Source organism: Syngnathoides biaculeatus, chromosome 9 (genome assembly GCF_019802595.1).
Source record: "Syngnathoides biaculeatus isolate LvHL_M chromosome 9, ASM1980259v1, whole genome shotgun sequence".
In the NCBI taxonomy this organism is placed as follows: domain Eukaryota; kingdom Metazoa; phylum Chordata; class Actinopteri; order Syngnathiformes; family Syngnathidae; genus Syngnathoides; species Syngnathoides biaculeatus.
In genome coordinates, this window is record NC_084648.1 from 3402155 (window position 1) to 3420284 (window position 18130).

An 18130-nucleotide genomic window follows, 5' to 3' on the forward strand; every position below is an offset into this window, starting at 1 on the left:
CATGTTCTCTCCTGTGCTTATGTAGGTCTGCTCAGTGTACACCAGCTTCATCCTACATTCTAAATGTCAGGTGGAAAAGGTTTCAGTAACTTAATGAGGACCAGCAGTTAAAAAAAGAAGGCTGGATGGGAAATGACAGGCATATATTGTCAATACTTTTTTTCAGTTGGGAAAAAAAAGCGTGTATGATACAAAAGTGTCTTTCCTCAAAACTGTCAAGGATGTGACAGGCAGAACATACCCAACTCAATGTATCCGGAGTACAATCTACAGATCTACATTATGTTAATCATTGATGAGTCTTGAACACGAATACTTGGAGAGTAGTAAAAATTCATTCTCATCCATTTATAAGAGCTCCTGACCTGATTAAACATTTTCCCAATTTACAATTTATTGTCATTTAAAAGAAAGAGTACAAAGATTGTAATTCTCCATAAAGAGGATGGCTCAACAGGCTATTTGTCCTACATAATGTTCCAGTGAAAGTGTTGTGGTTGGCCATATGGGGCATGACAAAGAAATTTGCTTTTGTAAACACCCTGATCCACATCATGTCCTGTAGAAAAATACGGCGCATTTACTATCCCCACTTTTCACAACAGCACAATTTTATGTCCGTAGGCACAAGATTAGCTGCAAGCATTTGTGGTTTTAGTTCTAAACTCAAAAGCAGTGTAATTGCCATTATGGTTAGATTGTCATTTACAGGTATAGTTGTTGCTGTTGAAGAAATATGTTCAGTAAGGCGAGAAGCATCCGTGACCTTCACTGGTATCACGGGAATATACTATACAATACTTTCTTTAACATCTACATTTTAGAAAGCAACACCACCAACGTCCATTAGTGGTTTTGTTCTCTGCTGGATCGGATTCTTCAGTAACTCCCACCTCCAGGGACCAGATTAAAGGCAATGTTTAAATGTTTGGGCTGGAGTGCTTGACGGTGTTCCTATCTCAAAATGAACACCACAAGGCTTCATCCATCCATCAAGCAGCCTCGAATGAAATTGTCATGTCAATTTCAGCACTGTTCTTCCCCAAGAGAGGCCCGAATGTCATTCATGTCTAAGGAGTCCGCCGGTAAGGGTGTCTTCCTGCCACTCGTAAAGGTCTGGCTGGAATAGACCTCCACAGACTTGGAGATGGAGTGCGCAGATGGCTCTCGGAAATATTCAAAAGCCTCTCTTGCGTGTTCCTCGCGAATGCTCTGCTCAAAGGTCTTGCGTTTGTGCCTGAACTCGATGACCGTCTTTGTGTAGGAATTGAGCGTGGTGACCGATGCACCCATGCAGCAGGTGAAGGACGCCCAGGCCATGCTAATTACAAGATAACACACAAATACACACACACACAAAAGAGAGATTTAGTTTCCTGTGACTCACTTTCAGTTTAAGCTCTGAAGAAAAAGTGGCGAGCGCACAATCCAAATCACATTTTGATTTTCCCTTCCCAATATCGTCACAGTGTATTTGCCTAGATTAGTGTCAATCCCTTTAAATCCCTCTGCTCTCCTCAAGTAAACCGGTTATGTGTGAGGTCAGACATTCAAATCATCATCTTGTGTCGTGATCGCTCAGGTTGGTCAATGCTCCTAAAAGGTCAAGAATTGTTTCGCTTCACAGATGAATTTTTCACATACTGCACATATTGTACAGGCGTGAAATATCATCCTCTTATGCAATCCCAATCGGGTCTGTATCGGGGCTTTGGCACCAAAGCCTAATCCTGCATAACATGAGAGCTTTGGGTTTTTTTTTTTTTCATTAGTGACAGTGATGATGGGGAGAGGTGAGAGTGATGCTAAGAGACTATTTGAAGTAGTTACATTGAATTTTGTGCTGGGTTTTGTAAAAGGTATCTATTCATGCAGATAAGACATGCATTAAAAAAAACTTTAATATGCAGAGTCATACCAGAAAGACCAGCCATAGTCCCAGTTATAAGGCCTCCAGTCAGGAGGGCCCAAACTGACAGTGACCTGGAAGACCTGCGTGTACATCACATGAGCCACCATGCCCAGAAGACCTGCAATCAGATGGAGGCATTATGGCGGTTCTAGTTTGCAGTTCATTGCAATATACCAAGACCATTGACACCACTTGTGATGCTATGAAGTTGTACACTTCAGCAAACTGAATGTATATTTGCAAAATGTCGAGACTTGCTAAAGGAAATACAAATACACGGTGACAACCTGAGAGCACAGTGAAGACAGCAGCGAATGCATTGAGCCTGAGTCCGTCAATGACGTTACTGGAATGGACAAGCTCCAAACACATGAGGCTGAAGCCCACCAGCAGCAGAACGATGTACAGCATCTCAGATACCAGCGACAACCACAGCATCCCTGTCAAACGGTATACACTCATTAAATTCATACAATGGGGACAATCTCATAATTGATATACTCACTCAAAATTACAGAAGTCAAGTCACACACAATCTGTTTTTAAGATATATTGTCAAAGGTTTCAAATAAGTGTGTGTTTTCTGTTTGGATGTTTCAACATGTATTGTGTACTTATATCACATATCATGACAAAACTGAACCATGTTAAAATACTCCTTGAAGATTTACAGTGTATTGTAAATTTAGTTTATCCAAATTAAAACTACAGGTGTACTTTCATTCATTCATGTTGACTCCTTATTGAATCGCTCTGATGATTAAAATCGAGATGCACTAACAGGCAAAGTGGATATTAGTAATTACTTAGTTTGCATAACAAAATAACATTGTTTTGTCCAAGTTTTGTACAAAGAGCGTACATGTGAGTCATATTGCATTTATCAGGAATAACGAACGCGGTGTGCCACAACTGTGACACACACATTATTTACTCAAGAACTAATGAGTAAAAATCCAATTTTGTCACAGAGATTTTAAATGAAGCCTAGCACACAGGAAATTGTGCTTTTGTTCTCATTGAGTCAGCCTGTGATTAAACACTCAATGACCTTCCTTTTAATGACTAATAAAAAAATTTAATCCCTGACCACAGATATCCATCTCTAAGTAAAATGATCATTTACCATTTTGGGAGCAACGTAATAAAATATTTATGCTTATCCGTGGTCAGAAGTGCTTACCTTTCTCTGATGCAGGAGCCAAATCAATGAAGCTACGGCATCTCTCACCTAGGACCACAGCAGAATAACTGTTGACACGTTGTTGTTATGACAGCACAAAAAAAATGTTGACTTTGTGTTCTACACTTCTAAGTCAAGCAAACAAGTAAATAAAAAGGAATTAAATAAACTATGAATATGGAAACTGAGCAGATAAAGAAAAAAAAAACAGACGGTCACTCAGTTGTCAACAAATAATTATTCTCATTGCATTACATCTACATGAGAGAATTAGAAAAACAGAGATTTTTTTTTTTTTCTTTTTGGGAAGGGTGGGCCATCCTTTTTGCAATGATACATGAGGTCTTGGACAACGCAAACAACTCAGACCTTGCCTCATCTTTTAGGTAGACGATGTAGAGGGAGTTACAGTAAAAAGGAACACTTTAATCAGGTAGACGGAGGCCGGCAACAGCTGTTTTGAGGAAAAACTCATCAAGGCCCATGTTACATAATCCTTATTAACTCAAGCTGTCTCAGCTCCCCCTCCATCGCACAGCCACTTGATGAGATAGACATGTCGTAGCAATGCCATCATGAATTATTTCAAATTCATATGTTTTTTTGTTGTTGCCTACAACACAAAGCAATTAAACGCGCTACATGTCTAAACTAATGTTACAGTGGCTTTCAACAAAAATAAAAAATGGACTCCATTTGTTATTCCAGATTTAGAAACAGTGTGCCAGATACAGAGGCGTAATCTGGCCAGAGAGCAGCTTTGACCTTGCCTGTCGTGACCTCGATAGTAATGCCCACAATAGCTTCAGACTGGTCTCTTGTTCCTTAATTACTAGCGTTCTCTTAACTCATTTTATACTCATCCTTTGAAAAACAAATGGATGGGAAAGCATACTGAATTGATTGTTTTCATAATGCTGCCACCCTCATTGGGAACATTTTAAAATTGTGCTGTGGTGCTGCCCTGTAACTTGGGTTCCAAACTGTTAATTTGGTCCATGGTAGTAGAACGCTACTATGATGGCTGTCAAGGCGTCCTTTAGTTATTGAGTAATACAAATTTTACATGTTTAAGTGACCAACACAAACTCAACTTCATTCAAGTACTCACAGGACACTTTAGCAATAAACAGGGTTTGTGTATCTTAATGTATGACCTATTCTGACATTACCAAGACAGCAATGTTCACTTTTTATTACTGTGTTTTTCCGAATATATGTAGCTACAAGACAGCGTAAATATATTATAAACTGCTCTCAGTTGCAATACACACTTATACAAGGAAAAAAAGTACAAGTGCCCTATTTTTGTGACCAGCATAGACCAGAGCGGCGGTGAGCACAACTGTGCACCAGGGGCGAGCCACACCGGTGTTTGTAATGTCGCAGAACAGCACAACCCGACGCATCCAACATTGGGAGGGTGTGGGTGTGTTTACAAATGACCTCATTTGTTGCCAAAGCAGGTCCTCTCATTCCCTTTAAATATGTTGCAATTACAGGCTCGACTGAGACATCTCTGTGCAGGAGAGGACGATGTGTAATCGGACTAATCTGTGTGTGACTGGAGCATTGTCACTGCTTATGAACGTGAGCAGTAGGGATCGCAAAAAAACGCTTACTTTCATAACCGGTTTTAACCGAACAACTGTGGCAAAAAAACGATTAGCCGGTTTTAAGACCGGTATCATTGTGTTGTTTACAGATCTCTGGCCTCTGATTGGTCAGCCACGCGGATGACACAATTTCTACGTAGGGGTCAATTGAACATAAAACAATAAAACAAGTTTTGTTCCTGTGTCCAACACTCCGCCTCCGACTCCTTTTCTCCGGCGCTACACCATCGATCGTTAATTTGCTCCGCGGTAATGGGGTAATTTGTATACAATATTGACAAACAAGCTTGTTGAATGTCGCTTTCAACAACACACTCGTGTAAGTTAAATTTTCGTTATTTTTTTTTTGTAAAAATGTTTTAATGTTAACATTTTCTTTCGGACTTTCAGAATGGGCATGCAAGTATACCGAGCGTTTCCTTGATGCCATGTTTGATGTTTCTTTGATTTAACTGAATGTTCTTTTGAGTCCAACTTTACTCTAACAGCGAAACTTGAAAAAAGTGGAAATGATGTTGAAAAAATAGAGCAATGTGGAGTACCAGAACCGGAAGAAATGATTGGAAATTTTAACGGATTTCAAAAGTCCGATTACAAATAACCGGTTATTTGTAACCGGCTGCGATCCCTCGTGAGCAGGTTCCCCAATTCAATACACAATGGGCCGGTGATAACCTCTGAGAACTTAAATGTCCACAGAAGTGTCCGTGCCCTGATGAAATTCACCAAACCTGCATTAGATTAGCTGCGCCGGAAGACAGACACGGTCTGAGCAGGCATAAGTTTAGACTAATTTACAGCCAACAATTGTCACTCTGCCAGGGTCATCTCCAAAGACCAGCCCTCTCTGTGCTGGAATCCCCAACATGGCGCAGACTGGTTTGCCAAATTGGCAAACATGCAGCGAGCACATTCTGACAAATTTGACTTTGCTGGCATTTGCACTGTCATCTATGAAAACAGAGCCTCCAAAGTGAATCAATGTCGTTGGCACACAGTTTGTGCCGTGTAATGATCAGGAGGCGGGGGATACCCAGAACTGGTTGCAAGCCAGTTGTGATGAACATACAATATTTGCACTCACAATCACGCCGATGGGCAATTTAGAGTCTCCAATTAATGTTGCATGTTTTTGGGATGTGGGAGGAAACCGGAGTGCCCAGAGAAAACTCAAGCAGGCACAGGAAGAACATGCAAACTCCACACAGGCACGGCTGGGATTTGAACCACGGTCCTCAGAACTGTGAGGCCAAAGTTCCATCCACTGTGCCGTCTAATGGATCATTAATTATCAACTAAATATACTGTATATCCTTGTTCATCTATGCCAGCAGTGTATAGTGGCAGGCTAAACATATAAATACGCTTCTATTAGATGGCAAGAATTACAATAAAACTGCATCCACCTGTTGCTATTCATACAAGAAAAGACTTAATAACTCTGCCCCGGTTGATTTTTCAGGAATCTGTACAAAACATTACTTTTTACTGACATTTTGCTTTTATTCATCCATTCATCCACTTTCAATGCCGCTTAACCTCAAAAGGGTCGGAGGAGTCCTGCAGCCTAAGCCAGCTAACTTCGCTGAACTTTGTCACCAGTCAGTTGCAGGGCATATATCGACACCATTACTGAGCAGGAATTGATCCCACACCAAAATCATCACTTTGTTTGATTGATTGAAGACATGTAAAAACAGCGTCAGCCAGGTAGCATAACATTGAATATACAACAGGAGAAGCAAGATATTCCGCATCCATGGCTTCATTTAAGATAAATGTTTGAATTTGTCAGTGCCAAGAATTTGAGAAAATGGCGGGAGCAAAAACAGGCTTTGGTTGATGCAGATCTCTGGCCTCTGATTGGTCAGTGACGCGGATTGCGCAATACCCCTCCGTAGAAACTATGTTTGACTTAAAAAAACGACAACAACCACAAAAAAATCTTTTATTGATGCTTTTGATTACAATAAAACCACACATTTGTGCCTTATCTGATAATTCATCTATTAACACCAGTTCTTTGGGGCTGGGCGGGTGAAAAACTAACTAGTTGCAGTTTTTGTGATCAGGCCAAAGCCATCTCATACATAAAAAGAAATGTTGCTTTTCCAACTTGCAGAGACTTTTAATTGACCCCTCCGTGGATATTGCGCAATCCCCGTCACTGACCAATCAGAGGCCAGAGATCTGCATAAACCACGCCCCTTTTTTTGCACCCGCAGTTCCCTCAGACAACGTTGCATGGTCCAGTATAGCTTTTGTTAGCGTTATATCGCGTATTTGGGTTCTTTAACAATAGATATGGTTAAGAGGTGTAGTCACGGACTTTATAATAGTGACGACAGGTATCCTGAAAGGCTAGTTGGTGGAGTTCATTTCGTACCCTTTCCAAAACCGAAGACCCAGTACGAAAAATGTCTTCGATGGATCAAACTTTGTGGAAGACCGCATCATCAACTGAATCTATCTAATATCAACCGGAACAGAAGACCGAGTACGAAAAATGTCTTCGATGGATCAAACTTTGTGGAAGATTGTATGATCAACTGAATCCATCTAAAATCAATCGGAACAGATATGTTTGCACGAAGGTAAGCCCGATATTCGATTTTCAATACATGTCTCATATAAATGAATTAGCAGTTCTTCGCTTGCATAACATAGCTACGTGTGAATGATTGACACACTTGATCTGTGTTGAGCGAAATTTTGCGATGATCTGACTGCACAAACGTGTCTCTGTTCGGCGGCTACCGAGCTACGGTAAACCGGACTATGTTTGCACAAAGGTATGCCCTATATTTGATTTTCAATACATGTCTCATATAAATGAATTAGCAGTTCTTCGCTTGCATAACATAGTTACGTGTGAATGATTGACACACTTGATATGTGGTGAGCGATATTTTGCGATGATCTGACTGCACAAACGTGTCGCTTTGTTGGCAGTGAGCTAAGCTAAACCGGACTAGCAGTCCTAAAACCCTTCGACGTGCACCGAGACACCAAGACTGAAGGAAGGATGTTTGAGGACACTAAAGTAGTGATTGTTGTACTCGGTCGGGACTTACGTAGGTTCGGCACTAATTCAAGAATAATTATTGAGGGGAGTGCGTGACGTTACACAAAGAAAACGAGAGAAACAAATCGTAAATCAAGCCTCGCCTTCTTTTCCTTCATACGGCGGTTCACAAACGGCTATACAGATACACATACAGATTCTGCACACAAGTGTGATAGGTAACACGAAAATAGGAAACTGTCAATGACGAATTCGTCTTTGGGTTATAATATATTATATTATGTGGCTTCTCAGTCTTCCTCTGACTCCGGAAAGATCTCGCGCTAATATCAATGGTTTCTCCGTCGATACGCATGTAAATACCATTGAAATACCCCTCGCTGAAATACTTGAAGCCCTGCTGTCTGCTTTTCAACGATATTTCACTGTTAGCTAAGAATGCGAGTGAGAAATCAGCTGGTAAATCGGACAGTTTCGCTCTAGTCTTTTCTTCCTGCGCCACCATTTTTGCTAATTGTTTGTCTGACGTAGGCGCACGTGGCGTGACGTCACTTCAGGAGGTGTGGTTAAGTGCCCTGTACGGAGGGGTCAATTCTCTAACGCGTATTCCAGATAATATTGCAGGATGTTTTTTGCCAAATGAGTCAGACTTGTCCAAGAGTGTTCTACAGAGACGTCTCAACTATTTCACGCAAGGATATGTACACAGAATTAAGATTTTGGACGGAGCAGGATGCAATGTCAGAGTTACAGAGATACGTTGGCAATCGATGCAAAAAAGTTTGACGCCTCATAAACTTCATATTGAAATCCAACAGGATAAAATAGTGGAATCGTACTGCACATGTCAAGCAGGATGAGTAATTTTTACATGGAAAGATCATGAGTAATATCATTGTAGTCTTTATAAGTTAGTTAGGTTTGATTATCTACATTTAAACAATGGTGATTAACTCAGTCAGTACCATAGTCACCAGATGAAAAAGTTTGACTTGGCTCGTAATCAAACCCAGTGCTTTGTCTTAAAATTCTGATGTGATACAAATGGGCAAATAGACATTTCTCTTGCATGACATCACGCATTTACGTATCACTAACCCGACTCTTCGGCATAAAACATTACACACTTCATTCACGAGGTCAGTGATACGCTAACAAGGTAAAAGTTGTTCTCCTGCAATGTATAAAGCACTGATAATAATTCAATCAAACTCAGAGAAGATACTTCTCCCTCACTTACCTTCGAACATACAGCCTTGTGTTTGTTGATATTGTTCATATTTAGTTGCATGTGCCGTCTTCTGCAAGCCTTAATCCATCGTAGATACTTCGTCAACTGTGTATTAGGCTTTGGGAAATGAATCAAGCGGGCGCCTTGTAACCTAGCCGGATATCTTTCATCAGAATTGCACGTTCCCCAAGCACATCTGAGGACCATTTTCTTCATAACATTAACTTTTCCAAGCACATGCTACTGACAACCAGTACTGGGACAACATGGCGGAAAGGGGGGTGTTAAGCCAGGGGTTAAAACAATGCGGCTATCTGATTGGCTATTATTGTACGAGTGACTGACAGGTCAGCAAGGTCCATAAGGTGGCTGTTTTCCCATTGTTATCCATCCATTTTCTGAGCCGCTCATCCTCACAAGGGTCACGGGAGTCCTGGAGCCTATCCCATCTGTCATCGGCCAGGAGGCGGGGTACACCCTAAATTGGTTGCCAGCCAATCATAGGGCACATAGAGACAGACAACAGTCACACTCACAATCACACCCACGGGCAATTTAGAGTCTCTAATTGATACATGTTTTTGGGAAATGGGAGGAAATCGAAGTGCCAGGAGAAAACCCACACAGGGTCGGCGATAACATGCAAACTGCACACAGAAGGGGCCGGGATTTGAACCCCGGTCCTCAGAACTGTGAGGCCAACGCTCTAACAAGTTGCTCACCATGCCACCTCCGTTGTTATCATTAGCAAATGCATTTATTTTTGTTATTGTTATTCAGTTCATGTAAGAAAAAGCCATCAAAATATACGATTTTGATAGCATGTCCATTTTTTTCTTTTCAGTTTGAGCCTTGTGCAAATTAAACTATTTAGTGTATTGAAGTCAGATGTCATATTATAGGCCATACTAAGCCTAGTGTTTTACTATATTTCAGGGTCTGTACTTTTTGAATTTTAAGTACAGGTGTTGAATCAGTTCTTCTGTTTTCACCAAGTCTTTTTTACACAAGTAGTTGTACAGATACTCAAATGCCAAGTGTGTACTTTTACCATCTCTGACAACAGAACAATTTAACAGATTTCCATGGTGATTGGTAGGTGTAACACTGGAGGGGCAGAAAAAGCATGTCCCTGCGACTGTGACAACTATGAAGAACACACACACATAGTGAACTTACTTTCATCGTGGATATTCTCCTCACACGAGAACCAGATTCCAGTGTGGAACTGGCGGAAGAGGAAGCGGTCATCTCCAGTCTCCCAGCTGTAGACCACCTTGTTCGGGTCAGTCTCGTTGACGCCGTAGTCGATGCACTGATGGGTCCGCAGTTTGCTGCACTTTGGCTTGGGCACTCTCTGCGTCCCCACGCACCAGTAAGTGGTGATGAAAGCCGTGATGGAGAAGAGCAAGGCAAAGAAGTTCAAGCCCACCGAAAGAAGAGTCCTGCATCTCCGAGTCGTCTTCATTCTCTGGGAGGACGTGGCGGCCAGTTCATGAATGCAAGGGAAAGAAGGGAGGCTGGATCCCGAATGCATCAAAAAGTAAGAGCGGAAACGTTCCGCTCGTTCTAAAAATATCCATTGAAGTGCAGGAAACACGCAGGGTCGCCTTGGCAAAGAGTCACTTTTGCAGCATTACTTCCCCTCTAGTTGACACTCGCTGGCCAACGAGTGTCCCATAGGAAGTCACGTTGTCAAAGGATTTGACTCCTGCTTGCATCAACTGTGGGATTTTCTCATCATGCACCCGCCCTCCACACTGCTGCGTCATGAGGATATTTGCCCTGCCATCTTACTATGATGTCTTGAATCATCCCATGAACATCGAGCACACCCAGGAGTTCATTTGAGAGGGCATGTGTGTGAAATTAAACTGGGGGGCAGGGGGCAGGGGCTATATCCCAAGTTGGATGGCCACTGCACAAAACTGAGGAGGGGGGGGGGGTGCACATTCAGCAAGTACCAGCAATACCATTGACAGCTTTAGAAGTGAAATATCCATATTGACTGGGAAGGCTGCCAGTAATTGAGTTAAAAAGATTATATCATGCAACAATATAGCTGAAGAAGATTGCTTTTTTTTTCTCAACTGGCTTTTTTCATTCTAGATAATTTCCAATCACAAAATACAACAGCCTTTTCAAAGACATTTTACTTTATTTGAAGACATCATCAATTCCCCTCTCAAACTTTCCGCACTCAAAGACAAACAAAGCAGTTTCCACTTCCAATTGTCTGAGTTTATTCTATTATAATTGCATTGTTGCTTTAAATGAAGTTATTTAAAACTACAGAACAAAATTTCAATTGTCTGTTTATTCAACAATGTAGTTCCTACAATATTATCAATTACAGAAACATAAACAGTTATTTTGGCACTTACCAATGTTGTCATTTATTGCTTATCCATCCATTCACTTCCACTGATACAAGGTTGGGCCGTGGCGGCAGCAGCTCAAGCAGGGAAATCCAGACTTCCTTCTCCCCAGCCAATTTGTTTTCCAGGGGTATCCCGAGGTCAACCGAGAGATATAGTTCCTTTAGCCTGTCCTAGGTCTCCACCCAGAGGGACGTGCCCAGGACATGAATTAAAAAAACAACAAGCAAAAATACAACACTGTAAAGATTCCAAGACATTTTTATTGGTGATATAGCCTTTGACTTTAACATGAAATTAATGTGAGACTTAATGATCTGTGATTGTCTAATGACCACTCACCATTTCTCACCCAAAGTCTGCTGGGATAGGCTCTAGCTGAGCCACGACCCTAATGAGGCAAGTGCTGTTCAAAATAGATGGATGGATAAATGCACATTTTATCATACTGCATCAACTGTGTAAGAGTTGCAAAATATCATTAGAAAAACTTTCTCACTATAATGCAGTGCATTTCTACAGACAGTGCGATCATACTGTTGAATTACTGATCTTGACATTGCTGGTAAATCTTTAGTTACATTGAGTTTTTATCACGTGGTAGAAAAATGTACATTTTCTTTATATCCACTGACGACACCACCACTTCTTTGCTAAACTTTACAGTAGGACGGATTTCATATAGAATTCTTACATAAATCGGACCTATGAGAACAGTATTGCAGGGATTTGATAGGCAGTAATAGACACATTTTCTCACAGCTTTGCCTAAGCCTGTGAGTCACATGGGCATGAGCATCATAAATGATCACTAAAGAAAAAAAAAGTGGTCAGAAAGAAATTTTAATGCTCTTTTGTTATACTTATGTCAGCACAGCTGCTGTCTTTGCATGCATCAATGTCCCAGCAGGAACAAACAGATTAAACATAGTGGACAGTTGTTGTTCTTTGGGGGGAATCATTTCATGCAGACACAAAAAATGGCCCTAAATTCCATATGGCGTCCCTCTGGATACAAAAAAAGAGGCTATGAATGCAGTGTTTGGTATTTTTCCCCACGTACTGTATCCATGACAAATGGGATTAGAGTGGGCAGCATTGCATTGTTTTTTCATTTGCTTTTGAATACTTTATGAGCATATGTGGATTCAGAGTGCAACGTTTTAGACCTAAGCTTTAGATAGACACAGACTTCATTTGTATTTCAGTGGCAACTCACCCTCAAAGCTGCTAAGAGTAGAATTTTCCGCTAAACAGATAGCCCTTGAGGATTAGTCTTCATAATCTGTGGTTCACTGATCCTCGAAATCATACTGTCTGGGTGCTCGGAAATCAGCTTACAGTGACAGTAGATGGTGTGTGAGAGGTTTCATGATTGCGGCTGCATGCGGACGCATAATAGCATGACAATTGTTTAACAAGAGTGCCATTTCCAATCTACATAGAGAATATGGCCCTTTGCAACCTGTTGTATTCCATACACACCCTGACAAAAAGTAGAAGTAGTGGCAAGTCAAGTTTGTCCTCCTCCTGAAAAGGTGTCGTATGGCTCCTTGGCACAGGAAACACACCGACTCTTCATGAGGTACACCTTAGGTAAACAACCTAGTGTGATGTGACTCCATTTGTAAACAAAAAAACAAACATGGACAGTATATCATATAAATATATCTACACACTTAGAATTTCAAAGCGTAGTTTCTAGCCACAAGGGGTGCCCACATCCTTTCTTTGAGATCGGACAGATGCCGCCCCCCCCAAAAAAAATTCTGATTGGACTCCATCTAAAATCTCCCATTTAACCACTCCTATAAGAGCAGTGTATTCCATACAGCGCTCCAGGACTTTTATCCTACAAGACCCAGGTAGCTTTCAGAGCCAATGTGCTCATAAAAAGAGGTTGCAAAGGTCCTAACATAGTAGCAAGGAACAGGAGTGAATGTTGCTTGCTTAAAGTAGTTTATTGACATTCCAGTTTATGTTCCCAGTATAACTAAACAGACATAAGAAAAAAAGTACACCTACTGAATGTTTAAATACATTGCAGACTTAGTTTCTTTCTCTGTTTATGTTCACAAAGATCACAAGCTCAAAGCTAACACACAATGAAAAACACCACTGATGTGCTAACGAAAAGTAGCATTGAACTTGTGGCACTTAAAGGAAGACTCTCCCCAAAATTCATATGTACAATAAACCCTCCAATGTGAAGTAATATTATTATGACATATATTTTGGACATTAATTGAATAAAAATGGAAAATAAAGAACATTTTTTAAATCCAAGCAAAATCTGGATATGCGCCACCTTTCACAGCCAGACCCGGAAGAAACGTCTTTGACCCCGCCCCTGACATCACCGGTGCTTAGCATTACAGACCATTCGGTCCAGCTAAGCCAAGATGCCGACATGTTGTGCACCAAACTCCAACAAAACTGAGAAAATGCACTCAAATTTGTCCTTCTTTAACCTCACATGGGGTCAACCTGACAGTTTTATATTTTTAATGGTAAATTAGTTAAACATCACTAACATTTACATCTTACTGAAACAAACAGCCCCCAGTCCGTGAGTCATATAGAGATCGTGCACATGACTTCACCGTTTTTATGGCACCATAATGCCAGTCAAACAAAGCTGCTGTTAAGAGATCATTCTATGGAATACCAGCTGAAAAGACAAGAAAAGATCGATGGATATCAGCAATTAAACGGGATGGATGGTGCCCAACGAAATACACACGCCTGTGTAGCGATCATTTCATTCACCAGATACAGGTGTATATCCAGTTGTCCAAGACAAGGAACCAAATTAACAGTCCAATTTCTTATCGGCGAAAACATCGACTTCAGCATTAAATATGGGTCCTTTATGCCAAGTGTCTCTAATTTTTCCACGTACCTTCATTTATTATCACCTTCTAAATGTTTAACGGTATCGGGCAAAACACTGGGTGTCATGTTATAAGACATATTTTCATTCGTCTCAATGGAATTAATTTTCAACAGAGACCAAATTGACCACCAATGTGGCGATGTGAACAAAAATCACGTGATTTTATGATGTGAGTGCACAATCTCTATACCTACCATTGATAATTATGGTTCTCTGAGTAATATCAGTTGATCAAGTCTGTTCTAGCAATCCATAAAACAAAACAAGTACATTACGTATGATTATAACTAAAATCCAATCGGATCAATATCAGTATGGTGCGAATTGCCAAAATCTAATTGGTGACCACCCAGAAAGGTTTGTAATTGACAATAGGTTCCACAAGATGGCAAGAGAGCACTTTTTTGTCTAACAGACATGCCTGTGGCCTGATTAAAATTAAGAGAAAAAAAAAAAATCTCCTTCCCTCACTATTATGTTGTTCCTTGTTCCCAGTGTTTTGTCGCAAAAGTATAGATGGCTTTGGCCTGAGCACACACACAACACGCACACACACCACACACACACACACACACACACACACACACAAAAGTGAATACCATAGTTGAGTGTTTCAGTTGATAATGAACAATATGGTTAGTCCCCCACCTCCAAAAATAGTCAGAAAGTGAATTTGCAAAGACGAATTGCAAATATGTGAGGATTCCCTGTATAGTAATATAAAATAGTCATGATCTCTTCAGTATGGTGCATGTGTACCAAATATCAATAAATTAACTGTTACACACCAACTGACACATTTTATTAAATATGGTTGTGCCCTGTGTTTGCTGACAATCGGTTCAGGGGATATCGTCCTCCTCCACCCAGAGATAGCTAAGAAAAGCTCCAGTATGTATAGAATCCTAGTGAGCACAAGCGTTATGGAAAATGGATGGAAATATGCCTGTAAATTGATTGTCAAATGACAGGAAAGTCTGACCTGGAATGAGTGTTAAAGGCGCCTTCAGTTTTTAAAGGAGTTCCATTTCATGCCTCCACATAAAAACATTTCTGGGTCTTGAATATAAAACTACCCAATGGAAAACAGAAAATATGGCAGTAACTATTATGCTTTGATCTACTGCATGACCATAAATTTGTACACCACTGCGTAGTGGATTGCACACCAATTCATAAACGTCGGCGTCGTTGTAAACCGAGGACCCCTGTCAAATTTGCCTGTCTGCAAACCACCCATAGTTTTATTTATTTATTTATTTTTAAACAGAATTAAGAGCTTACAGGTAAGAGCCTCAAATTCAGTAACCATCCATCCATTTTCTGAGCCAGCTATCCACACAAGGAACACCAGAGTGCTGGAGCCCATCCTAACTAATTTCAGGCAGGAGGCACGCTATACCCTGAACTGGTTGCCAGCCAAACGCAGCCCAATTCAGTATCTCGTAAAATTGGAAGTGTTAAAAAAAAAATGTATATTGTAAACTAATGTCAATGTTAAAAAAAAAAGTCAATGCATCAAAATACACTGCATAGACTTCAAGGTATTTTGCTACACATCCTTGTGTCAAGCCACTTCTGAACCAAAGGAAACAATCATTATTTTTAGAGGAAAGTATGGTTTGCATTAAATCTGGTAATCAAGAACTCACACTGAGGAAGAACAATGGAGGCACACAATCCAATTTGCTTAAATTCAAGTGTCAAGGTTACAAAGTCAGCGATGGTTCGAGGTAAAAGGTCATCTGCAGATATTTTTCCACTGTTTTTTCTGAAGTCCACAGTGAATGCAAAGTATTTATCAGGAAATTCTTCAAACACTTCATGCTGCCTTCTGCTGACAAAATATGAAGGTCCTGATTTCATTCACCAGCAGAACTTCACTCCTGTCCCCACTGATAAAACTATAAAGCTGGTTCAACGACCAAGATATTACTGGTATGGGCCAGCAAACTCTTTAGACTTGAACCCCAAACGGAATAGAAGGGTTTGGGCCAAAATAAATATTAGTATTTCCAGTATTTCAAACAGGCTGCACACTGCCATCAGAATTAACTTGGGCTCCAATGTCATCAGTGATGGTCTCCTTTCCAGATGCAGGAGGCATGCCAAATGAATACTGACTACATACATATAAATGCACACAATTATTAGAAGGGCACAATTTCTTTATTTAAAACCAGTGATTGATTCTTATTTCCAACTTTTTGAGAAGGTAAATTTCGGGGGTATCTGTAGGCTATGATGAGCAAAAATTTCAGAAATACCCTACAATCTTGGAACATTTGCCTTTGTTGCGCTTCTGAGTTTCACCTTTTAAATTGAACTACTGAAATGGTTTTTCCATGAGATTGTGTAATATTGAGATGTGCCTGTATATTAAAAAAGGATCAGTTATGACTGAAAGTCATTATTTTTGTGCCTGTAATTTACAATTGTAGAACAGCATTACATTTTACTTGGAAACTGAAACGGACCTTTTCCAAAACTAAACTTTCAGTTTGCTTTGCAGACGTGTCACCAATACATCTGGAAATGGTTTTAAATGAAAGACGGATTGTGGCTATTTCTTTAGCACCACTAGGTCCAAACATCTCATTTGCAATTGCTTTACAGGAGTAAAGTATTAATGTCTTGGCCACAGTGTGTCTTTTTAAATTTGGCTACAAGTTCAGCAAATGTGATAGCTTGCTATCAGGGCTTTCTCGTTTATCTTTGTGTTTTTTCTCATAAACGTTGCCTGTTCCTCCACGTGTGCATAAAGGCGAGCAAAATACGTTGCATTCTTGTTCTGAAGTGAAGGGTGTTTTGTTTGGAGATGCCGTTTAAGCTTACTTGAACCCATTGGACTGCTGGGTAGCTTTTCACCACACACCAAGCACAAAGGAAACATAATTGATAGGTTTCCAATTACCCATCATGGCTTGTGACGGCCGCCATCTTGTGTGTCATAGAGGTCAGAGAACAGAGGTGATAGGTGAAGCGTGAAGTTTTTTTCTATCTTTAATTTATCCGATTGGTCTAAGAGTTATGACGTCGTAGAAAAAGGGAATCCTGGGACTGTGGTGATGTCATCGGAAACCTATACATAGTTGGATCCACATGAGAGTGGATCCATATGAAAGATAACTTTCGCTTTATTGCCTCACGCCAGACACTCCCCACGCGCAAACTGTCCTGGGTTTCTTTTGACCTCCACTCAAACTTGGGCGCTCGTCTGAGTCCGAATTAAGTTCAGAGTTGAATTCTGAGTTAGGATCTTTCCTTTCCAAAAACCTCTCCATCGGTGTCGTCGTATAGCTTCATTAGCAACAATGCAACTGTCACCACAACCTGACGCATCACTAATCAAAGTAACTGGCTACCTGTTGCCACCTACTGATTTAGAAGCGTATTACATGATGACTCTGCCCATCATTGAACAGCACGGGCAGTCGGATACTGCACATGATCTGCAGTTTCATTTTCGCCAATGAGGTGAAATTGGATGATTTCCCACAGCGCACCAGACACTACTCCGTGGAACAGTGGTTGAAAAACACTGATCTAAGCAAAAAGCCTCATAAACAGTTTCAAGGATCAAGACACACTCTAAAACAAATTCCTTTTGTAATTAAGAGTTTGATTACAAAGATAACTGTGTACCGATTGACTGCAAAACAGCAGATGGCGATCAAGACAGGATGAATGGACTACCGTCTACAAAGATCCAAACGAATCCAAAACAGGACATGATCAACTTCAATTCCTTGAAACAATAATCTGTCTGATGGAATTTTCTGAGAAAATGCTCCAAGGCAATCCACTACAAACTTTTCACCCTTTGAAATACCAAAGTGCAACAAGTCTGGTCAAAATTTAAGAGTACATTCCAATTTATTACGGATAC

At 40.6% G+C, this 18130-nt stretch overlaps 1 protein-coding gene across 1 annotated transcript; it reads right to left on the bottom strand.

Annotated features, from left to right (window-relative positions):
• Window positions 1-1010: 1010 nt before the first annotated feature.
• LOC133505639 (germ cell-specific gene 1-like protein) lies at window positions 1011-10618 on the bottom strand. The gene is made up of 5 exons (XM_061828882.1): window positions 10147-10618; window positions 3096-3143; window positions 2200-2352; window positions 1919-2030; window positions 1011-1321 (listed from the first exon to the last, which is right to left on the bottom strand). Exons 1-5 carry the CDS (start codon window positions 10502-10504, stop codon window positions 1027-1029), a joined length of 966 nt encoding a protein of 321 aa, XP_061684866.1. The 5' UTR covers window positions 10505-10618; the 3' UTR covers window positions 1011-1026.
• Between the last annotated feature and the right edge of the window lie 7512 nt (window positions 10619-18130).